We start from the raw sequence: 24,712 nt of genomic DNA on the forward strand, positions 1-24,712 counted from the left end.
GACATACCCTACAATATCACATGGAGGGAGCTAGTAGTTAGTCAAAAGGGTCTCACTAAGATGGTCACTAAGCCAAAACTTGAAGGAGTTGAGTATCCCATGTTGTATTTGGGAGAATAGTGATCCAGGCAGATGGAACTGCTGATGCCAAAGTGTATTAAAAGTTTATTTTGACTGCCCAGAGAGCAACAAAAACGTTAGTGACATGCTCCAAAGCATGTGGCAAGGTCAGACAGATGGAAGAGAAAGATGGTAAACCATTGTAAGGGCTTGGTTTTTCCTGATTATGTGAAGCTGTTAGAGGAGAGAGATGTCCTCATATACCTGCAAGATTGCTTTGTATTGAAAATAATAGACACACCAGTAATGAGGTTCATTTGTGGGGGAGAGGGGTTGCTTTTCTTGTCAGTCGTGGGGTTTGAACTCTGGGATTAGGCTCTTCAGCTGAAGGCTAGTACTCTACCACTTGAGCCACAGCATCACTTCCAGCTTTTTTCTGTTTATGTGGTGCTGAGGAATCAAACCCAGGGCCTCATGCATGCAAGGCAAGCACTCTACCACTGAGCCAAATTCCCAGCCCATAATGAGGTGTTCTTATAGTCATCCAAATGAGAGGTAAATACTCCATGGAGTAGTAGTGGAGTGAAAGGGAATAGATGTGTCTTAGAGAGCTAGAAGCTTTGCTGATGGGCTGGATATGAGAAATGCTTATGTGAAAGTAAAGCACACTTTCAGGCTTGTCTGTGAGGATGATTCAGAGATTACATCCTGAGGGCTCTGACCAAATCAATGATTTAATATATTGATGGATCCAGACTGAATAAACTATCAAGAGGAAGGAGAACTGTGGAAGGTAGGGGCCTGGTTGGAGGAAGTAGGTTGCTGCCAGCATGTCTTTGGCTGTATCTTGCTCTTTACCACTTCTTGTGACCGTTGTTCTGCTTCCTGCTCATGATGTAAGCTACTGCACCATGTCTTTGCCACCAAGATGGACTGAAACCTCTGAAATTATAAGCAAAATAAACCTTTTCTGCTTTAAATACTTTCTGTCAGGTATTTGGATTACAGCGAAAAGAAAAATAATATCCAGTTTTCCTTCTTCAAAATAAACCTTTTCTGCTTTAAATACTTTCTATCAGGTATTTGATTACAGTGAAAAGAAAAATAACATCCAGTTTTCCTTTTTAGGAAGTAAGAGGTACAAGTAAGTTGCGTGAAGATTTTTGTTGCCTGTTCATTATTTTCCTATGTCAAGAAAAGAAACCCTCCACAAACCACCTGTTTGAAAAATTAATTTTAAAAGTTTGTTGGCAGACTAGCACTCGTTGTTTTATGATCACAGTAATGAACATGTGAAATAAATTTACTCACATCCATACCCTTGCCATACATCCTTTTATCTTCCAGTCTCCTAAAAAGGGAAGAAACAAGGATTAGATTTTTGTACTTCTGGTTAAAGCCACTACCCTCTGCAGGTCTTGCTCTGTCATCTCTACATTCTCGCATGCTCAGGTCCCTCTCATTTGAAAAACAAACCATCAAATTCTCCTAGATACTGCACCATCTTATTCACACTTCTCAAATAAAATAGCTATTCTCCCCCTTTCTTAATAGGTATTCAGTTTTTTAACATTTCTCATAAAATGTCATATATATATATATATATACTGAAAAATACATAAGGTGCTTGTATAAACTAATAAATTATTTATGTAACATACATCCAAGTAACCACTTCCATGTGCAAGATACAGGAAATTGGAGCTACTCTGAAACCCATTGTATGCTGTTTTTTCCCCACTGCAACTAACACCCCAGATTCTGTGGGTAATTATTCCTTTTTTTGTTCTTCTTTTTTTTTTGGTCGGTTGTGGGGCTTGAACTCTGGACTTGGGCGCTATCCCTCAGCTCTTCAGCTCAAGGCAAATGCTCTACCCCTTGAGCCACAGTGTCACTTCCAGTTTTCTAGTGGTTTTTATTGGCACTAGGAGTCTCACGGACTTTCCTGCCCGGGCTGGCTTTAAATCCTAGCTAGGATTACAGGCATGAGCCACAGGTGCCAGGTTCTTTGTTCTTCTCTTTAGATTTGTGTATACCCTTCAGTCTTCACCCTGCTGCCTTCTATAAAATTCTTGGTACCCCACTAACTAGTTTCAAATTCTCAAAATATAGTTACCAGTATATACTTATTACTCTTTTTTTTTTGGGGGGGGGGGATCCGGTCATGGGGCCTGAACTCTGGGCCTGGGTGCTGTCCCTCAGCTCTTCAACTCAAGGCTAGCGCTCTACCACTTGAGCCACAGCGCCACTTCAGGCTTTTTTTTGCTTTTTGCTTATGTGGTGCTGAGGAATCAAACCCAGGGCCTCAGGCATGCAAGGCAAGCGCTCTACCACTGAGCCACCTTCCCAGACCCTACTTATACTCTTGTGATGGATTATTTCTCAGTCTTGATATCTTCAGGCCGTTCTGCCATATATGGCATTATAGATTAGTTTATCCTGCTTGGAAATACTCTGTTAAGGACTAAGTCTGTGTCCTCTTGTGTATCCACATGCTCATTGAGCCCTCCCTTCTCTGTCCCTTTTATGAGCTCCTTTGCTTGTTCCTTAAATGTTGCTGGCTACATCCTCAACCTACTATAACTCCACACTAACTTTAAGGAACACTATTTCTAAGGAATTTCATACCTAAAAAGAACTGTTTTGGAAAGCACAAGGTTTTAACTTTATGCTAAAATTTGAAAGCCACACAAATATTTATGTTTCAGACCAAACCTGGACCACCAAAAAAGCCAAAGACCCCTTCTGGACAATCAGCCTTAGTGTATTGCTACAACTGTGCACAAAAAGGCCACTATGGACACGTAAGTTTGAATGACATTTGAGCATAAAGAGTATGAAAGAGGAGCTCAGAATTAATGTAACTCCTGAATGTTTACTTGTTTACACATTAATATTCAGAGGCAAAATTTAATGTATTTTTAACTAATTCTTCTGTCTTTGCAGAGTAACTTTCAGAGCAGTAAACACTAATTGTTTTAAACGTACATGAAAAAGTAGCAGCTGAGACAAATAATTGTCATCATCAAGAACATAGTACAGTTCTCATGAGATCTTATCATTACTTGGACACAGATACATTGTTTTATATTTTCTATTAGTTCTCCAGTTTTCCATGGTACCATACTCATACTCAGTTAAGCCTTCATCATTCACATTCAATCCCTGATCTTCAATAGTAGAAAGACAGGTGGCATATCACTGACTCACCCACCTACAAGTGCCCCGACTTACAACCAACATATTCCCCAGGCCCAACCAAAAGGACTAAACTATATTCTAGATGTTGAGGTATCAGAGCAGAAGAAATTGTTGGCTATGAGATGGGCATGAATCCCCTAGACAGTTGCCACATAAGTGTAAGCAGGAGTAACTCATGCAGAGACAAGATGCAATAAAAAATAATCTCAGAACCCACAGATTGTGGGAACCTTGATGCAGAGGAGGAAAGCAGTGGCATTAGAATTAGGGATTAGAAAATCATTATGGAAAAGCGTATTCCCATTCTCCATGCAGGCATTTCATATTATTGCCTAGAAACCACAATAAACTAGTATCAAATCAGAATCAGTGACAGGATACAGATTGCACAGAGGCTCTAGAGTCCTCAAAGTAGATAAGAGGGATGAGCGATAGAATGGGTAAAGTGGGAGAGGGAGTATTGCAGTCCCCTTTTGAGCTTCTAACATTTTACTAATACAGACCTTGGGAGTCCTACAGATGTAGGGAGAGACAAAAGGCTGGAAGAAGAAAAAATGCTACAAAGAGCCCGTCGACAGATCAGGTTTCTCCTCCATTTTCGGGCAGCAAGAACTGTTGGGTAAAGGGTAGGATTTGATAGCCAGAATGAGGCTCTGATCCTCAGTTCTAATTTTTTTGTTGTTGTTCTGTTTTTTTAAGACAGAGTCTCGCTATGTAGCCCAGGCTGGCCTGGAACTCGAGATCCTCCTGCCTCAGCCTCCCAAGTGCTGGGATTACAGGCGTGTACTACCACGCCCAGCTCTCAGTTCTAATTTTTGCTTCGCTACTGACTTAACCAGGTGATTTGAACTACTCACTTTTTTTCTTTGGTCCTCAGTCTTTATCTCCAAAGCAAAGAAGTTGTACAGCACTGAGATTTGGATGCTGTCTCCAATGTGATCAAACCCCATCGTATGGTGATAGAGATGGAGCGATCCTATAGAATACTCAACTTCGCTTCTGTATAACTCACATTGACAGCTTAACTAGAGATTTCTTTTATAGAATTATAATCTCTAGATTTAATTACTCTGTGCATTCATCCTGGTTACCAACATTCAGATGTTGTCACGACTTTTTACAGGACATACTCATATACTCACATAATTAATCCACTGCCACACAAATCAGAGATGGTACAATTTATGCTTGCTTGCCCCTTCACAGCAAAAGGATATGATTTTAGTATTTGTGTTTGCTCAATTAAAGAAAAACAATTAGAGTAGGATGCTTGCTGCTAATATAGGAATGTGTTTAAAGCATTTGGAATTTATATTGAAATCTAGATTTAGGTAAGTTGTAAGTTACATTAAAGTATAGACAAAGTGCTCTAGATTAGCCAACACTAAGAAGATGAGTGTAAGTAAATCATATCACCAGCTATCAATTGTTTGTGTTAATGGAGAGGACCAACAGTGTGGATAATCAAAATATAATTTACATGTAGCTTTGGAAACATTTTAGTTACTATATAATCTCAGCTGTACAGGATCCAAATAAGACTATGCCGATTATTAAATACATCTGAGAACCGCTTCCCTTCACGTTTAGAAATTCAGCCCTGCAGATGTTATTGACTCTTTATGTGAAAGATAGGACTTTGCCTACCCAAATTCTCCTCATTCTCTAGCTAGAGAAACACTATGTCAAGAGACTACTTCAGGAAAAGAGGGGGAGCTGGGAGTAGCAAAAGGTTTCTGGTGTGGGTATTGGCTGACTATACCAAGATTCTAGTACTTTTTTTATAATCATGATTTGCTGCTGTTATTGTAGGGTTAGAATTCTTGTTAAAGATAAAATTGCTTTGTACCCCAAAGTATTACGAGTTCTATGAATATTACTCCTATACTATTTGTGTCATGAGTTATGTACCTTCATGTATTTTGTTATTAATACTTTCATTTGTGTTAGGGTTAGAATCTTAGACCCAACTTTTTCATAGTTATCTTTTTTTCCTAGAAATGGGAATTTACTTCACCACAGATAATGGTTATGAAAAGATTTCTTAGCCGGGCGCTGGTGGCTCACGCCTGTAATCCTAGCTGCTCAGGAGGCTGAGATCTGAGGATCACGGTTCAAAGCCAGCTCGGGCAGAAACGTCCGTGAGACTCTTATCTCCAATTAACCACCATTAAACCAGAAGTGGCACTGTGGCTTAGAGTGATAGAGTGCTGGGTTTGAGCAAAAAAAGCTTGGAGACAGTCAGTGCTCAGGCCCTGAATTCAAGCCCCATGATTGACCAAAAAAAAAAAAACAAGACTTCTTTATGTTGTCCTATAAAGCTTGCTTTATAACCTGCAAGATCCCAAATAGCCCAAAATGATATAGGAGGTCACAAAATCAAAAAATGGCAGAAGGAAGGAAATAGTAAAGGTGTAAGACCAAATAGGAAATAAAAAACTAAGTAGCATCGGAAAACCAAAACTGGTTCTTTGAAAACTCTTGTCTTGGGGCTAAAAACAGAAGTCAATTAAGGTAAACTGTTACAATACAATATCAATGGTAAATGAAGATTTTCATTACTTTCTATTCTTAAGAATATATTTGGAATTACTCATAATTTTCTTTTTTATTTCTTTTTGTTTTTGTTTTTTGTTTTTGTTTTTTGTTTTCAGGACTGGGGATTGAACTCAAGGCCTTGAACTTGCTAGGCAAGTGCTCTAACACTTGAGCCATGCCCCCAGTCCTTTTGCTTTTAGTTTGTTTTTTTCAGATAGAGTATCACGCTAACTTTGCCTGGGCTGGCCTCCAACCGCGATCCTCCTGCCTCCGCCTCCTGAGTAGCTGGGACCACAGGCATGCGCCAGCATATTCGGCTTGTTTTTGAGATAGGGTCTTGTCAACTTTGCCTGGGCAGGCCTCAAACTGTGATCTACCTATCTCCACTTCCTGAGTAATTGGGATTTCAGGCGTGCGCCACCACGCTCAGCCCTGATTCGTGATTGTCTTAACTCTGCAAATGAAGTATATAAAAATGTATGTCTACCAGCCTGGTCAGATATTTTAGAAATACAAGTCTAGTATATAAGGTCAAAGTTAGGAAATAATCAGCTAAATTCTATGTGCATATTTTCCATACTTTATAAAAGGTTCTGTATTTTTCTTCAATATTTGGCCAAAAATATTGAATATTTGTAAATAAATTTAGATAAGATGGAAGAAGACAAAATAGCGGAGTTCAAAAGGGAACTTTTTTTAAAGAAAAAATGTTTCAGAAATTCTGCTAAATAGCCTACCATCAGGGGAGTGGCTCAGGCCAAAGCATGTGGATTTGGGAGCTGTTGGGCATGGGAAGGCCAGAGTCATGAAAGTAGGGGAGTTGCAAGTAAAAGCAATGATCTTAACAGGAAGGAAGAGGGAAGACAAGGAGGAAGGAACTTCCTATGAGGTGTCTCAAAACTACCTCAGTAATTTGAAAGACATAACCCATTACCACCTCACTCCTTACTACAGACTCATTGCTCAAGTGAATATTGAGTTAATATAAGCTTGCAAACCACTTGTGTCTAGATGAAAGAAGAAAGGGTTAATAAGAATGGATAGCTACATTTTGAGGATGGGATGGAGCAACAGGAGAAGCAGTTGATAGAAGGCTTTTGGAAGAGACAGGGAAAGGACAGCTGATTAGCACAAGGCTGGCTGTGGTACAGCCTCTAAGTGCAGTCAGCTCCACTCCTCAGTACTCTTAACTCAAACCGAGGCAAGGTTGAGAAAAGATGAGTTTCATAGGTAAGGAAGAGAAACAAAACGAGCCTCAGATAGCATAAAAGCAAAATAAGGCTGCTGGCCTGGGTGGCCCCAGCAGCTAAGGACTACTCCATCAGCCACAGTCTGAGGCACCCTTGAGGTAGGGCTTGTCTCTATAGAATTAACATGGCCCACAAAGCCTACAGGAAGATGCGCTGAACAGTGCACCTTTGTGACTTGGCAATTTCAAATGCAATTTGTAGGAATGTACAGAAAGAAGGATGTTTAACCAGACATTTCCAACATCTCCGTTCATCTATTTCTATGATGACAAATACGAAATTCGGGAGCGAGAACAGAGAATAAAACGCAAAGCAAAAGGTATGGAATTAAACTTCACTGTCTTTGCCTATTTAAGAGATCATTGGTTAGCATTGAAAAATGTATTTCTATAATTACCATAGAAACCATAACTTTCTTGATCCTAAAAACACAAGTGTTGACTTCAAAATCCCATTGTAATCTGTTCATGATAAACTTTTTTTTTCTGAGTAAGCATTTCAGAAAATGTTCAAGAAAATAATGTTATCTGTGGAGGCAGAATGTTAAAGATTCCTTTGAAATGTTTCTATTTGACAAGTAGTTCTTCCCTTCTGTATGTATCTAATACTTTCTTTGTAGGTAATTGATGGGACTTCCTTTCAAGTTAACTCTGATTCTGCTGCTACTAGCAGGCAGAGCTCCAGGCCCACAGCCACCTCAGTGCATTCTGCTGACTTCCTAACATTTTTTTTTCTTTTTAACCGGGGCTTGAACTCGTAGCCTCCTGCTTGCTCAGTTCGAATGCTTGGCTGACATTCTTCCGCCTTAGCCACACCTCCTGCCTGGTGTTCTGCTGGCTATTTTAGAAATGGAGTTATCCCAAACTTTTCTGCACAGACTAGCTTTGAACTGTAGTCCTCTGGATCTCAGCCCCCTTAGTAACTGTGATAACAGGTGTAAGTCACTGGTGACTGGCTCTTTCGCCCTTTTGAAGTTAGTCTTTTTTAGATTCTCTGAGTCCTATCAAAATTAAGATACTAATTCTGAGGAAACTAGAAAAATTACTTAAAGCTCCTGCATAGCTTATGTGTTCAATCTCATATAAAACTTATCTCAATTGTAGAGAAATTATAGCACATAAAGATAGTAACTAGGCAACCAAACTAGAAAGAAATTTAAAAGAAATGTATGAAAATGTCATCTCTGAATTAAAGGATTATGACTGCTTTCTTTTATTTTTCATTTTTTCCCCAAATTTTTATAGTGAATATAACTTTTAGGGGGCAGGAAGGAGTACTAGTGTTTGAAATCAAGACCTTATCCTTGTTAAGTGGTCACTCTACCACTCAAGCTATGTCACCAGCCCTTTTTGCTTTAGTTATTTTTTGAATCATCTTTTATACCCAAACCAGATTAGTCCACAGTCCTCCTGTGTACCCTGAGTAGCTGGGATAGCAGACACATGCTAACACACTCAACTTTTACTAATTGAGATGGGATCTTTCAAACTTTTTGTCCAAGCTGGCCTTCAATTTAAATCAACTGATCTCTGCCTTTCAAGTCAACTTAGATCATCCTGATCTCTACCTCCTAAATCACTCGTTATAAGCATGAGCCACCACACCAAGCTGAGAAAAACATTAACTTTTTTTCTTTTTAAATAGTTTTGTAACTCCAGCACAAATCTGGAATTGTTATTTTATGCTGAAAGTATTTGTAGGCCACTTCTTTACTTTTACTTTATCTCCCACCTAGCCCTGTCAGAATCTCTACCATAAAAATATTCATGTGAAAAAAAAGATGTTCATGACATGACAAAATGGAACATTATCTAGTACTACAACCAACCAGTGAAATACATGCACATGCATGCACATACATGTGTGTACACACACACACACATTCCCCAAGTCAACTCGGAGAAGGAAAATTTCCTGATTAGTTTGGTATGTACCTCTCCTCTCGATTCTGGGCCAGGCTTTATAGTCACAGGATGATAGAGAGACCATCAAAAGGCCATTTTGTACATCTCACTTTGCCTTATCTTCAGGGGCTGACTGTCAGTGGAGGAACCTTGATGTGGTGAGACAAGACTTTTCTTCGGAAGCTAAGATGACTGTTGTTACTGTAGTCATCTGTTATTTTGTAACATCTTTAAACTATATTGAATAATATAATTATCATTGGATTTTTGGATGTTGTCCCTTTTCAGCAATCAGGGTGCAACTATTCTATTTTTAGTGAATAATTTTTTTTTTTTACTTCAGCAAAAGCTTTTTAGAATGTTAACATGCTATTTGTGTAGCTTCCCTTTGTGACACCTTACTTCCAAATCTATGCAAGTTCAACATGGACTGTCTTAACTGCTCAATATGCAAAAACCCTTTTATATTTTTCAGAACTGCAGAAAAATGGAGACTTACCCAGACAGTTCAAGAGACCACATATGGAAGCGGCATATAAGAAACCCCACCATGATAGAAGAAAGAGCCATGACTCAAGGAAAAGCAGTAGGCAGCCTCGAGAAGATAAAGCAATTAAGAAAGAAATGAACAAGAATAGAGAACAGGAGAAGCACAGGACAGCTGGCAGGCATCATGAAGTGGAAGAGGACTTCCCTAGGGGCCGAAAACCCCACCCTTCCTCCAGCAATTTTAAAACCCAGAAGATTCACAAGTCTTCCCACCACTCATCACATTACCACGAACTGAGAGAAGACAAGCTTTCCAAAGAGAGCCAGCGGAGCAAGCAGAAGAAAAAAGAGAGATATGTGGAAGATGATAGTGATGATAATTTATTTCTTATTAAGCAAAGAAGAAAAAAATCTAAGCTGTGAGAAGGCTACTGATCTGGCTTTCCATATTTATTTGATCTCCATGAACACAGCATTCTAGCAGTATTTTTAATTGCTTATGATTAAATAAAGGATAGTTTGGCTATCATTACTCAATTTTAGCCATGCCTAGAGTTACTGAACACAGGCCATAGAGATCTCAGTTCTCTGTCCAACAGGTTACTAGGTAGGAAAATGAGAAGACACCTTAATCTTCTGCTGTAATACCAGTTTTATCCAGAGTCCTTGAGATAGGAAAAACCAGTCTTTCAAGAAAACTTCTTGTAAATATATTGAAAAAAAATAAGTAAATAAAAGCTCATCAAATGTAATTCATCAGCAATATGAGTGGGAAAATTAAACTTGTAAAAATAGAAATTGATACTATTACATTTTTTCAGCATTTTTTTCTTTTCTTTTTTTAACATTAAAAAAAATAACTATAAATCCAAATCCAGTTTTTCTTGTTTCTGAAGCTGTTATGACGATCTTCCTTTGGACAGAACATCACAGGCTGATGGTAAAAATAAAGTTGTTATCTTTGATAATGCTGAGAGGGATAGGCTTTAGCAAAATGCAGGCAAATAATCTGTCTAAAATTAATATATAAGACATTTCCTGAAACAGGTAAAAATGGGTCACCAAAAATTTAATACAATAACTGTGAGATAGTTTTTACCATTTTTATAGCCATACATCAAGAAGATTATCACTTAGATAAATATTACCCAACTTTTAAAACTGTCTTTTCATAGATTTTTCTAACTACTACACAACTGTACAGAATTTTTTGTATTTGTGAACTTTTTTGTATTTATCAAAGCCGAATGTTAGAGTAAAAAGAAATAAAGGTTTGAAACAGTAAATAAATGTGTCTTTATGTAAGGAGACAATGAGAAGTTGGGTATCAGAGAACTTAGTTGGGTTAAACAAGTGACTGTAGTTAGTAAGTCACCATAAACTATTTGTGTTTTATCCTTTAGGAAGTATGTAAACTGCTATTTATCTGATAGGATCAGTCTATTGCCTTTGGGGAGAAGGAGAATTCTCCCCTTCCCAAACCACTTAATGTGAATTGTAGGCCCACAGTCTTTTTAGTCCTCCATCCTCCCTTTTGCTGTTTTATTGCATGGTATGAATGCCTTTCTCACATCAGCAGAAGGCATTTTGGTCCAAAAGTAAGCAACCAGAATCTCTTAGCACTGCTAAAAGTGACAGTCACGAAAAATAGTTTCATAAGAGTGAGGTAAGCCAGGCACCAGCGGCTCACACCTGTAATCCTAACTACTCAGGAGGCTGAGATCTGAGGATGGTTCAAAGCCAGCCCAAGCAGGAAAGTCCATGAGACTCTTACCTCCAATAAACTACCAGAAAACTGGAAGTGGTAGAGCACTAGTCTTGAGCTGAAGAACTCTGAGCCCAGGCCCAGAGTTCAAGCCCCATGACCAAAAAAAAAAAAAAAAACAGTGAGGTAAGCCTTGAGATGATTGTCACTGTGCATCAGTGAGACAAGTATGGCTTATTATGATGTGATGGATAGTATTCCTTCTGTTCCTGGGAGGATTGAAATGGTCAAACAACAGTGGGTAAGTTTAAGATAATTAAAGGTTCAGCAGTTTAAATAGAGACTTTTATTGGATAAAATAGAAGAAAGTAGATGTCCAAAACATGAAGGATCTGTAAAATCACTAAGATTGAGAAAACAGTAAACATTATTTACTTCTGAGCCCACTTTGATTAGAAGCAGCCCAAGTGGCTCCTTTCTGTGAGATACAGTGTTGTTCATGTTTGGAGAACAAAGGGAAGCCAATGTCTTGATACCTTGGTGGAAAACCTAACTTGCATGGATATTGATATTAGCCATGCGTATGGTTAGCTTTCTTTACCTCCTATGCAGAGATTACATACTCATTTTAAGGAGAAAACTTGATGAAAGTTATACGTCATTCTTCCATCCAAAGATACAGTTAAAACTTTCAGTGTTTAGCCTTCCAAACTAGTATGTGTATTTGTATATGTGTGTGTCTGAACAGTTTTTCTTGTGTCTGATTATTATTTTGTAAAATCCTTTGTCAAATCTCCATAAAATGGAGCTTACAACTCAAGAGCATGCATATATTTCATGAAAGTTTTAGTCACATTACCAAATTTGCCAAAAAGTCAGAACTTCGCAGTTATTTGTGCATCTATTTCCCTATTCCCACACAAAGGTATCACATTGTCATTCCTTTTTCACTTTGCTACTCTGGCGGGCAAAGGAACATTACTGTTGAGCATCAGTGGTGTTGATAAAAGATAAGAAGTAAAGCTTCTCCTTAAGAAACATCTGAGAATTTTGCCAGCCAAAGATCACATGCAGAATAGGAAGCCCTTTGATTCTGTAGCTGTCTTGGATCCCTGGTCTCATCATACATAATTTGCTTGCACAACTAGGAGGCTGCTTTTACCTTCTAGTGAGAAGAGGTCAGAGAAATTAGTAAACATTCTACAATGTACAGAATATTCCCACAGACACTACAAGCCCAACATGTCAGCTGTGAAATCCTCATCCAGTTCTCTAAAGGAATTGTTCAGTAGGGAGTGAGTTCAACTGCTTCCCACATCTGACAAGATGCAGCCTTCTCTACCATGCTTAGGATTTTATCACATTGCCAGTGTTTGAGATGTTAGATGGATATGAGTTAAGGTGTGAAAGCCATCCCAAGAAAGGGCAAACCATTTTGTGGGGACCAGTGGAGACCCAGCCACTTGAGGGTAATTGATAGTATTATCAGGGAATGTGGGAGAAGGGAGGACCAAATAGCAGCCTCAGGCTAAGTTGAAGCAAGTAAATACAGACCCATGGGGCAGGAAAGAGTGAAGTGAGCCCGCTTGGGGAGAAATGGAAGAGTTGAGGAATGTAGGCAGGTATGACTGGATTAGAATGTCATGGGGGTCTAGAAGCATGGCTCAAGTGGTAGTGTCAGCTGAACAAGCATGTGGTGTCCTGAGTTCAAGTAGTGGTTCTGGGGTGGAGTGGGGAGTGATTATTAGGTTGTTGGAGACATCACTAGGACTGAAGTCCAGCTTAGGTTCTTAAGTTTTTCCAATTGGCCTTACCATTCCAAAGATGTCCCATTGGTTGGAGGACATGACTTGTTAATCATGTCATGCAGATGTTCATATGATAAAGCTAGCTCAGTGTGATTTCAAGCGAACATTTCATTGCTCTATCCAAAGAAAACACTATACAACTGCATCTTAACAATTTACAAATGGCTTTTAAAAATAATAGGTAATGTTCCTAAGAAAATCCAGTAAGTGAGGTAATGAGACAAGGAAAGGAAGAAAAGCAGCTGCAGTCTGGCAGAGAGGAACTTCAGCCTGCAGATGAAATCACCAAGAGAGAAGGGAGCTGTTCAGACAACACGGAAGCCAGCAGAGGGTTCCCTCAAGTCTTCAGCTGTATACTGGTCAGAGGCCGTGTGTGAGGAAACCACTTGAAAGCACTACAGTTTCTGGAGTTCACATAGCCAAAAATAGCTTCTGTCCTCACCAGAGTGGAAAGCCTCATGGCTCATAAGCACAGACTAGAGCACACGGAAGAGTTTTGCCTCGTGGTTGAGGGAAAATTAGCCCAGATCTAGACTCTCTGGCCCTGCTTCTCATTTCAAAACAAGATGATGATACAGTCTAGGGGCAGATTGTTTGGTTTTTGGGTTTTGCCTGTGCCTTGATGTCTTTCTTACCTGTAATCCAAGCTTTGGGGAGCTGAGGACTTACATAGCAAGTCCTTGTCTCCAAAAGGGAAATAAAAGCAAAGCCACATCATTCACAGTTTACTCCCCTCAGTCACAAGTAAGGAAAAGGAATTGCATAAGAAAACCAGCCAGTAGCTTTTACTGCAGAGGCCAGATCCACAAAAAAGTTGGGTTTACGGCACAGCTTGGCTACCAGCCAGGGTGGTCCACACTGGACTTCGATGAAGCCTAGGACCATTCAAACAAGTCACCTTTTTTTTTTTCTTTTTTGGCAGCACTGGACTTTGAACACAGGGCCTTGCACATGATAGACAGCACTCAACCATTTGAGCCAGTCAGCACTTCTTAGACATCTAATTAAGCCAGGTCCAACCTACCATTCCAATTGCTTTTTCACTAGGAAGCAAAAGATGCAAATCCCTTTCACTTCTACTTACACACATAGGATACTTGTATGTTCCAGGCATCACACTGAACTCAAGGTACAGTGATAAGACAAAAACTTATGCCTTGCTGGGGCTTGTAGCTCAAGGACAAGACAGACACTGTATAAATTGAGTGCTTCGAAGAACATGGTTCTGGGTATAGGGATGGGGCTCAATTATCTTTTGATAGAATAAAGAGGTTTTATCCTTCCTCGCAAGGGGAGATAAAGCAAGGGCCTGACACACTGAGCTTAACCCACTGGCCTCCAACCCTATTCTACATGATGACACCAAAATAGAGATGATTGAGGTGAACCAATTTAGCCGTTTGGACTAGGAGTTTATACCTCAAAATGGGAGTTTTTGCTGTAGTTCCCTGAAAAAGTTTTGAGAGAGTGAACAGAAGATTCACATTGTCAGTGTAAGATTGTCATTCAAATGAAAGAGCAGGGAAAACGCATCTGCCAGTAATGCTGGAGTAAAAACCTTGACCTTTTCAGAAAACCACTATTCTTAGAGAAGTTAAGTCCGGGGTTTGTGGCGGAGCTTAGAGAATAGTGCTTCCCTCACATACGTGAGGCCCTCTGGGGTCCATCTTCAGCACAACCAAAAAGAAAAAAAAAAGTCAGTAGAGCTAATAGTTCTAATCAAAATGTATTGCTTTAGAAACCCCATGGGTTTCAGTGTACATGTATCATAATCTGTCAGACTTGTTTTCCTGTCTTCAGAGAGCTTACAATTTTTTTTGGGGGGGGGGTCAGTCGTGGGGCTTGAACTCTGGATCTGGGCGCTGTCCCTCAGCTCTTCAGCTCAAGGCTAGCGCTCTACCACTTGAGCCACAGTGCCACTTCCACTTTTTTTTCTGCTTATGTGGTGCTGAGGAATCGAACCCAGGGCCTCGTGCATGCAAGGCAAGCACTTGACCGCTGAGCAATCTTCCCAGAACCTACATTTTAAGATGGAAATAATGGTTGTAACTCAAGTCATAAAGAGGCCCAGGTGTGGGACTGTGAACCCAGAAAGAAGTCACATCAGTGCTGATGATGGTGACCCAGGAACTTCACATGATTGGCACTGGAATTGGTCCATGGACTCAGTATAAGAAGAAAAGCGTTTGAGGAAGCAGTGTGAGCAATAACCTGGACACAGGATAATCTAGGGCACACTTAAGAAGGTCTAGTTCAGGCTGGGTGCCAGTGGCTCATGCCTGTAATCTTAGCTACTCAGGAGGCTGAGACATGAGGATCAGGGTTCAAAGCCAGCCCTGGCAGGAAAGTCTGTGAGACTCTTATCTCCAATAAACCAGTAGAAAACCGGAAGTGGCACTGTGGCTCAAGTGGTAGAGTGCAAGCCTTGAACTGAAGAGCTCAGGACCAGAGTTCAAGCCCCACAACTGACGAGGGCCTAGTACAGTTCACCTTTCACCTTGCCTATGGATCACATAGGGTCATTGAGGGTCATGGCTGAAGGTTCATTTCAGGCTAAGGAGGTAGTCCCCCTGGCATTACTTCTTACTGTTTCATTTTCCAATCTACAAAATAAAGGTGTTCTCTCTGTGTCTCTGTCTGTCACTGTCTTTCTCTCTCCTCTCTCTCCCTCTCTCCCTCTCTCTCTCTCTCTCTCTCTCTCTCTCTCTGTCTCTCTATTCTCTCTCTCTGTTGATGTTAGTTATAAACCACTTGTACAGTGATGGAAACATTTCCTAAATGGCAACTGGTATAACAGCAGAAGTGGCAGTAGCACACCATCAAGGATTTTGAGCAGGGAGATGAGCTATTGCTTGGAGAGAGGTTTGAGATTGACAGCATAGCACAAATTAACAGTTTTCTAATATTAGTAATTACAAATTGCTTTTCCATCCAAAGAATGAAGTGTCCTTTATCTGCCTTTATACAGACACATGGCAGGTGATTATATCAGCCAGGATTCTCTGGAGTAGCAGGACTCATAAAGATTTGTTAAACTCACTTGATTATGGGCGACTAGCAAGGCTAAAGTCTGGACAGTAGGCCAGCAGAGTGGAAACTCTGGCAGGATTTCTATTTCATAGTTTCAAGACTGGATTTCTTCAGAAAACATAGCTTTTGTTCTTAAGACCTTCAACTGACTGAATGAGGCCCACTTACATAATGGAGGTCAATCTCCTTTACTTGAAGTCAACTGATTATAGATGTTAATTGCATCTCCAAAATGGATGTGTGCATCTGTTCCAGAAAAACCTCACATCTTCCCAGCAATATCTAGGCTAGTGTTTGTCCAAATAATTGAGTACCATATCCCAGCTAATTTGACACATAAGATTAACTATACCCACCAACTGCCAGTGTGTCACATCTGTGATCCCAGCAACTCAGGAGGCTGAGATCTAAGGATAGCATTTCAAAGCTAGCCCTGTCAAGAAAGTCCATGAGACCCTTATTGCCAATTAATTACCAAAAAAGCCAGAAGTGGAGCTGTAGTAGTAGAGTGTTAGCCTTGAGCAAAAAAAAGCTCAGGGACAGTGCCCAGGCCCTAAGTCCAAGCCCTAAGGCTGGCACCAAAAAAACCACACTAGTGTTCTTTAACTCAAATAGGGATCTGAGTCAAAGGATAGTAAACCTATATTAAAACCCTGACCCCTAACCTTTGTACATTAATTATATTTTCCTACATTGTATATAATGTCCTTCATAAAACCTAAACAACACTGAACAGCTGCTGATGTATTGTGCAAAACCACCCTAACTGGGGCAGTAAGGAGGGACTATGTCAGACTAGGTTCACAAGTACAAACACAGACTTTGGCTTGATGTAAAAGGACTCCATGGCTGGAGTTTCTGCAATGGGGCAGGCAGGCCACCAGAGCATGGTGAGCTTTTGGTCCCTGGAGGGGAGCAATTGAAAGCTGAGCAATTTGTCAGGAAACTGAGCTCCAGGGGCCAGGAAGAGGTAACTCCAGAGCTTCTGTGAATGCTGAGAACTGGCTATTAGAAGTGTTGTTCTCTGATAACCACCCCTCAGAAAAGTCCTTGCTCCTCGACCCTCACTGCTTGTAAGCTGGCAAAGATTCAGGGCAGAGCACCACCTCCCTGAAATAGAAATCATCTGCAGGTTTTTCTTGCTCTTCCCAGCAGCCCCTTTGCTTGGCTGGCCTCGCCTGGTTAATCTTTCTGAGAGGGGAGCTTGTCACACTTGCCTGTGCCTCATCCTCTACACCTACCCTCAGTGGAGCCTCGGGAGCCTGGGGGACCCACAAACATGGTGGACAAGTCATGGCTCACCAGCCACCTCTCTCTGTGTGCCTATACGCAATTAATCATCTCTTCCTAGTGATTTGCATGACAATCCTCCAGCACTTGGCTTCTCAGGGGAATTTTCCGGTTTTATCGCCTCAATGAACACTGGCCTTCTGGGTCACTCTGGATTCCCCACCACAAACCTGGCCTCTGAATCCTTCCTGTCTATGCTTCAGGGACCTTTGCTACTACTTGAGCCTTCTTTTCCCATCAGCAAGCCAGGCTGTGGGAATGACACCATCTTGCATGGGTGGAAAGGCTCTAGGCTGAGGCAGGCTTCATGGTGTTTGGATAGATGGCAGTAGCAAAGGGCCTAAAAATGGTCCAGGCCTCAGTAGTCTGTATCCTGCTTCATCCCTCCACTCTGCAGATAGGGAAACTGAGACTTGCCCTTGGTCACACACCAAGTCAAGGAACCAGACCTAAGGAGAAGTAGAAGCAGGAGAGAAGGAAAGGAGAGAAAGAAGCAGAGTACGAAACCAAGAAACCAGAGCCAACATTTGCCACACATAGTATTGTGAGATGCCAGGACAGAGAAACAGACAAGAGCAGAAGTCACCATTCTACAGCTTGGAGGACCTTCAGAGATTATGAAGTCCAGATTCTAGTTACCTATGGGAAACTGAGGCCCAGCAAGAGCCCTACATGCCATACTGAATTGGGAAGCAGACTCTGATGCTCAATATTGGACTCTCCACATGGCGAGGAGGCGGGAAGAGAATGGAAGACATCCATGGCTAGGTGTTGGGCTTTAGGAGCCCCAGAGGCTGTTGAAACAGAAATGCCACAGAGAAGAGCTTGGTGCAGTAGTGATGGAGAAAGCAAAGCTGTGAAAATGAAAGTTGTCATTGTGAGAGGAGGAAACTGAAAATGTGTTCCCCATCCCATGCAAATCATTGTGGCATTTTGTCTGCACCTGCAAGAGCTGACAATATACACACCAGGGCTCAAGACAGGCTCAAGTTCCCATGCAGGCTACACTCTGGCTGCCAGCACCAACCACAGCAAGGGAAAGGAGCAGAGATCCACCTCCAGGGGGTATAGCCCTGAGATACCCAAGCTGTACTTGCAGGGTGTCTGCCTCCACCATGGTTGCAGGCTTCCTTTGTAATCTAGCCAACGTGACTCAATTTGGGAACTATCCAGCTAGAGCCAGTGCTCAGGCATTCCCTGTTTCCTGCCCTGCTCGCCTCCTGCAATTCTGTCCACCTCCAGACATGAATGCTTTTCCTCTTCCATGAGGATCTGCTCTTCCCACTGCCCTTGCTTAAGATGCCTTCCTTCCTTCTGCTTATCTCAACCCTGCCGGAAATCCCTATCCCTTAGCTACTTGTTTCTAACTATTTACATTCAGGGTCTTACAGTAGACTCGGAGCTCCTCAAGGTAGGTATTTGATCCAAGACAAGCACACTTTGCTGGCACTTTTTGGAGAGCAGGGTTGGCCAGCATCCAGTCAAAGTCTAAGGCAGACATTGCTAATCAGTCTCTATCACCTTTCCCCTGGAGGACACGTATTTCTTAGCACAGCATTCCAGGTTGGCACTGCCTGCCGTCCACAGTTAGCTCTCTTAATGAAACCTAATGCAATGGATGCTCAGTAAATCTGTGGATTAGGTGTCATCCAGAGGCCCCTTGGCCTTCATAGACTGGGCTCCAACCTCAGGGCCTGTGACCTGAGAGATGGCCACAGCATAGTTCTCCATGATGCCCTCCTGCTGCCTCAGCTCACGCCATGGACAACTCTGTCCAGAAACAGAAACTTCCTCAGTCACAGACTTACCCCACATCAATATGGTCACATGTGCACATGTACATAAAAATGCACACATGCTCATGCACCAGTGCATCATTCACATCACACAAGCTCTCTCTCGCTCTCACTCACTCACACATACACACACACACACACACACACACACGTGAGAAGAGTCCAGTTTACATGCACATGATCACAAAAATACACTTCATGAATTGGAGGCGTACCAATGAAGGCTTAGCTCTCTGCTCCCCTTACAGCTTTTTCCACTGATTGTCTTCTTCCTTCTCTTCCCTCTGCCCCTCTAGCATTCCTTCCCAGCCCTCATCCCCAATCCCAGTATCCCTGTCCCTCCATTTTATGGAGCCATTCTGCTGCTCAATTGAGCTGAGATCAGACCATATCATCCTTGAAGATCCTAGGTCTTTCCTATAATCTCATTGGAATCATGTATTTATCTATCTTGTCTCAAACATCACTATGGTAAGTGAATGGCTATAACACCAGGCTACATTGTCACAGCTCTAACCTAATTCAGGGACACATACATTTTGTAAATCCTACTCAGTGGGAGCACTGTGCGAGTCATTGCAAACACAAAGAAGTGCTCCCAAGAGAACACCACAGTCTAAGGGCAAAGACAAACACCTAAGCAAATAGTGATGCATGAAAGGTGGTGATGTCATGCATGCAGGAGGCTGGGGAATGCCTTCTCTATTAAGAGAACTTTCCAGGTGAACAGCGTTGGGAAAGTCTCTGCTGCCAGGAGGAATACTGTGTGCCAAGGTGTAGGTGGCATTAGTGTTGGATGCAGGGTTCAGGGTAGAAGAGCAGCAAGAGAGGGGTACAGGGGGAAGACTGTATCAGTGCTGGGATCCAGGGCCATGAATTCATCTGCCAGTGATGAAGCCACCATTTAAAAGTGAGTCCACAGCCATCCCTCCTAGAATTGGCTGAGTTTTCTGCCCCTCTCTCAAGGTCTTAGAAAAAAAATATTCAGGATCTGATTCTAACAAATATACACACACTACAGGCCACCATTTTAAAACTGCAATCACTGTAGAACAGTTTCGCCTACTCTTGAGTTTCATAGAAACAGCATCAGCCAATATGTACTCTTCAGTCTCAAGCTTTTTCAGCTCAGTGTGTCCATGAGATTTCTCCATGGGTAGAATATCTTAAAGCTATGTTTAAACACTGAAAGTTGGGGTGCTAAACTTGGAAGAGCCCAAACTTAACACAATAGTTTTCTAATCACCCCACCACAGAAGCAAGACTCTCATGAAAATTAGCTTTTATCCTGTTCCTTCGAAAGCTTATACAGAACATAAGCCTAAAGCTCACAATGTATAGCAAGCTCCCAGCCCCCAAGGAACAGGAGCTTCTCACTCCAGACCATAACTTAAGAGGCTCTATTAAACCCATGGTGGATTTTCTATGCCCAATGGTTTTCCATTTTGTCTTTTGATTTTTTTGTTACTTTAAGGACTTAATTTTAACAAAAGAGCCAAATTACCACCAAGCTTTAAAAGGAACTTGTTTAGGGGAGTTTAAAACAGGCTTTAGAATATGGGACTTTAATTAACTTTGGAAGATGGTAAGTAATTAAAGGGTCCTTGTGGCTTGCTTCATGCTTTATAAAAGAAACCAACAGATGAGTGGGGATGGGAGGGAAAAACTGGGAGAGAGCAAAGGAACTGGTAACATTGTCCAAAAAGAAGTGTACTCTTTACATGAGTTATGTAACTGTAATCCCTTTATACATCACTTTTATAACAACAATTTAAAAAGGAAATGAAATCAACAAAGAGACTGGAGGCTGGAGATACTCACTTTGGCCAAACCCTGGACCCACTGAGGAGCTTGGAGCTGCTTCACACCCAGCCTCCATGACATCATCTGTCAAATTCGCACTCAGACACCACAAGGCTTTCTCAAGCTCTCGGCCAGTTTCACTGTGCATCAAAGATCGAAAATCTCTAGGATGATTCACAATAATGGGATGGAAGTCTTGGAACGAGAAATAAGCTGAGAGCAGAGAGGTCTTCTGACTGAGCCTATCTGGACCTTAGAAGAGGTCAAGAGAGCTGCAACCAAGGGACCTTCTCAGCCACTATGGAATTGTTCTCTTTTGGACTCAGCTGTGTTCCTAAAAATGTGTGCATCAAAATACTAACCTCCATTATCTCACATAACTGTATCTGGAGATATGACCTTTAAAGAGATGATTAAGTTAAAATTTGGTCAGCAAGAAGATCCCTAGTTGAATCCATTAGTGTCCTTATAAGAAGAGCGATTATGACGTACAAAGACACCAGGGGGACCCAGAGGGAGGACAGTATAAAGAGGAAGCAAGAGGTTGACCAGCTGCAAACCAGTAAGGGAGACCTGGGAAGAATCCACCCAGCTGAAACCTTGCTTTTAGGTTTCTGTGGCTGAAGCCACTCAAGCTGGGGTGTGTTTCTATGGTAACTCAGCAATCCAATACAGGTTCCATTTCAGCACTTAGGCTATTTGTGTAAAGCATCCTGAAAGGATTTCTCTTTTGGTCCAGGGTCCTTGCTTCTGGGACTCAACGCTGAAGACTAAGCAGGATGATTGGATACGGTAGCACACATCTGTAATTCCGTCACTTGAGTCTGAGTCAGGAGGCCACCAGTGCTAGACCAAACTGGGCCTGGTTTGCAAATAGCATGATAGGTCTCCAAATAAAAAAGTTAACCAGAATGTCCTTAAGAATGACTTATTAAGGATCTATAGAATACTCTCTGTAATTATGGGTATTGAAAGTGTTCAACCATGAGAGGATGAAGAAGCAAATGGTAGCCATCACTTCAATAGAGCAAAAAACATGCCACAAAGTTACCCAGATTTTTTTGTGCTGCCTGTTTGGGCCAATGCTAGTGGCTCATGCTTGTAATCCTAGCTACCAGGAGGCTGAGATTGGAGGATCATGAATCAAGTACAACCCACACAGAGAAGTCCATGACACTCTTATTACTTTAAAAAAAGACAGATGTGGAGCTGTGGCTTACATAGTAGAGAAATAACCTTGAGCAAAAAAAGCTCAGGAATGGCACCTAGGCCCTGATTTTAAGCCCCAGGACAGACATGCAAACACACACAAAAAAGTTGCCTGTTTTGCACAATCTCTCGCAGAAATGCATTGAAATACCCTTCAAACAGAGGATGGTTTATGGTGTATTTTGTGGTGTATCCACAAAATGAAATGTTACACAGCAAAATAGAATAGATTATACTACTTGCAACCACATGGAATAACCTTACCAACTTTATCCTAAGCAAAACATTTAGACAGAAAATATGAGATTTCTCAAAATAGACAAAAGTCCTCTATAGTGCTAGCAGTCAGGAGAGCAGTTCACTTGGGAAAGTTGTGACTAGAAATGGGTATCCAGAAACTTTCTGGGGGTGCTGCAAATACCCTCGACCTTCACCTGAAGATCAAGAACGTCATTCTGAGACCTTCTAGTCATATCTCACAATGCTAGCCAATTGTCTGCAGTGCTTGGTTCCCAGTGTCTGAGTTACCTACAGATAGAACCACCTCCTCAACACATATGGAAAGGCCATATAGGGTCTTTGGCTTCCAGGTTTGTGTTTTGACCTACCTATTTGTAACCCAAACTTGTACATGAGTAAATAAATATGTATATGGTGGGCTGAACTAACTGTAACTATAACTAACTAACTCTACTACATGTAAGTCAGGTGTCTATTTTTTTAAGTCTTTTCAAAGGCAGTGGAAAGGGCTAGAAGTTAATGTGATCTATTCACAATTGATCCAGTCAAGACTGCTCAGGATCCATGGAACTGGCAGTGTTGTGCTGGGGGCTCAGTTCTGACTTGAGCTGAAAGAATGGTTGGTGGGGGAGTGGCTTTTTCTGAACTAAAGCTAAGAATGAAGGATGAAGCATAAATGAGAAGTCATCTCACCATATTTGTTCCAAGGCAGGCCAGTGGAAGACAGATAGAGGAGGCTGAGACTTGGTGTGTAGGATGTGAAGTGTGGTTGGGAGAAGGGGTAGACAGGGCCACCACACTGAAGGTTTCTGAAACAGTCCCAGCATGGCTGATCAAAGGTGGCCTGTGTTGATGATGACCTCGGAGGGAAGTCAGGAAGCCATGGTATGCAGGAGAGAGCCACAGAGAGTTCAGGTAATATGGCTAAGATCCCGTCACAGTATTTGAGGATACTGGTGGGTAAATGAGACACAAACTAATGGCTCCAAGACTGTGAACCTGTGCATGAAGTGGGAGTGTTAACACCCACAGGTAGTTTCCACATCAAGGACACAAGAAGTAGATCCAATTTCCTGGGACAGGGTGAGGTAATGTCAGGACAGGTCTTGGGTTAAGTCCTTGAACTGCGGCCAGCTCAGGGATTCTTAGCTGACTTGTTGTCCCCTTGGTGTTCTGGGTTGGTTTTTTGTTGTTATTTGCCAGTCCTGGGGCCTGTACTCAGGGCTTGGGCACTGTCCTTGAGCTTCTTTTTGCTCAAGGCTGGTACTCTACCACTTAAGCCACAGCACCACAGCCGGCTTTTTCTGTATATGCGGTACTGAGGAATCGAACCCAGAGCTCTATGCATGCTAGGCACTCTACCACTAAGCCACATTCCCAGCCCTCCAGTTTGGTTTTGTTTGCTTTGCTTTCCTTTGCTTTACTTTTGTGCCAGTACCAGTGCTTGAACTCAGGGCCTGGCACTCTGGTTAAGCTTGCTTGATTGATTGTTATATTTTTGGTTTTGTTTTGCACTGATTCTTTTTTTTTCAGCGGGGGGGGGGGGGGGTCTGGTCGTGGGGCCTGAATTCTGGGCCTGGGCGCTGTCCCTCAGCTCTTCAGCTCAAGGCTAGCGCTCTACCACTTGAGCCACAGCGCCACTTCCAGCTTTTTTCTTTTTGCTTATGTGGTGCTGAAGAATCGAACCGAGGGCCTCGAGCATGCAAGGCAAGCACTCTACCACTGAGCCACCTTCCCAGCCCCTTGCACTGATTCTTTGGGATTGATCTCAAGGCCTGGGTGCTGTTCCTGAACTTCTATGCTCAAGGCTAGTGCTCTACCACCACTTGAGCTACCACTCCATTTGCAGCTTTTATTGGTCCTTAATTGGAGATTAAGAGTCTCATGGACTTTCCTGCCCAGGCTAGCTTCAACCATGATCCTAACCTACATGTAGTATAGTTATAGTTCAGCCCACCATATACATATTTATTTATTCATGTACAAGTTTGAGATATAAATAGGTAGGTCAAGGCACAAACCTGGAAGCCAAAGACCCTATATGGCCTTTCCATATGTGTTGAGGAGGTGGTTCTATCTGTAGGTAACTCAGACACTGGGAACCAAGCACTGCAGACAATTGGCTAGCATTGTGAGATATGACTAGAAGGTCTCAGAATGACGTTCTTGATCTTCAGGTGAAGGTCGAGGGTATTTGCAGCACCCCCAGAAAGTTTCTTTATACCCATTTCTAGTCACAACCTTCCCAAGTGAACTGCTCTCACTTCATCCTTATTTATAGAGAGGGAGACACTAAAGTTTGGAGAAAGGAAGATGGATAGAACTGACTCAGTCCACATGAACCAAGCTCAGAAGGGACAAGCATTTGTGGAGTTTACCATGCTTGAGA

General features: G+C 41.8%; 1 protein-coding gene across 2 annotated transcripts in view; it reads left to right on the forward strand.

Moving 5' to 3' along the window:
* The window catches only part of Zcchc7 (zinc finger, CCHC domain containing 7), a 200,673-nt gene extending 189,947 nt beyond the window's left edge, over window positions 1–10,726 (forward strand). The window contains exons 7-10 of one of the 2 annotated variants that reach the window (XM_013026637.1): window positions 2,769–2,864; window positions 3,961–4,100; window positions 7,251–7,368; window positions 9,429–9,517. In XM_013026637.1, the coding sequence (XP_012882091.1) occupies window positions 2,769–2,864; window positions 3,961–4,100; window positions 7,251–7,353 (339 nt within the window). In that variant the 3' untranslated portion in view covers window positions 7,354–7,368; window positions 9,429–9,517. Of the gene's footprint in view, window positions 1–2,768; window positions 2,865–3,960; window positions 4,101–7,250; window positions 7,369–9,428 lie in introns of both variants that reach the window. The other variant, XM_013026635.1, reaches the window with a different exon arrangement.
* The last annotated feature ends 13,986 nt before the right edge of the window (window positions 10,727–24,712 follow it).

This window comes from Dipodomys ordii, unplaced genomic scaffold, assembly GCF_000151885.1.
Source record: "Dipodomys ordii isolate 6190 unplaced genomic scaffold, Dord_2.0 Scaffold95, whole genome shotgun sequence".
Taxonomy (NCBI): Eukaryota; Metazoa; Chordata; class Mammalia; order Rodentia; family Heteromyidae; genus Dipodomys; species Dipodomys ordii.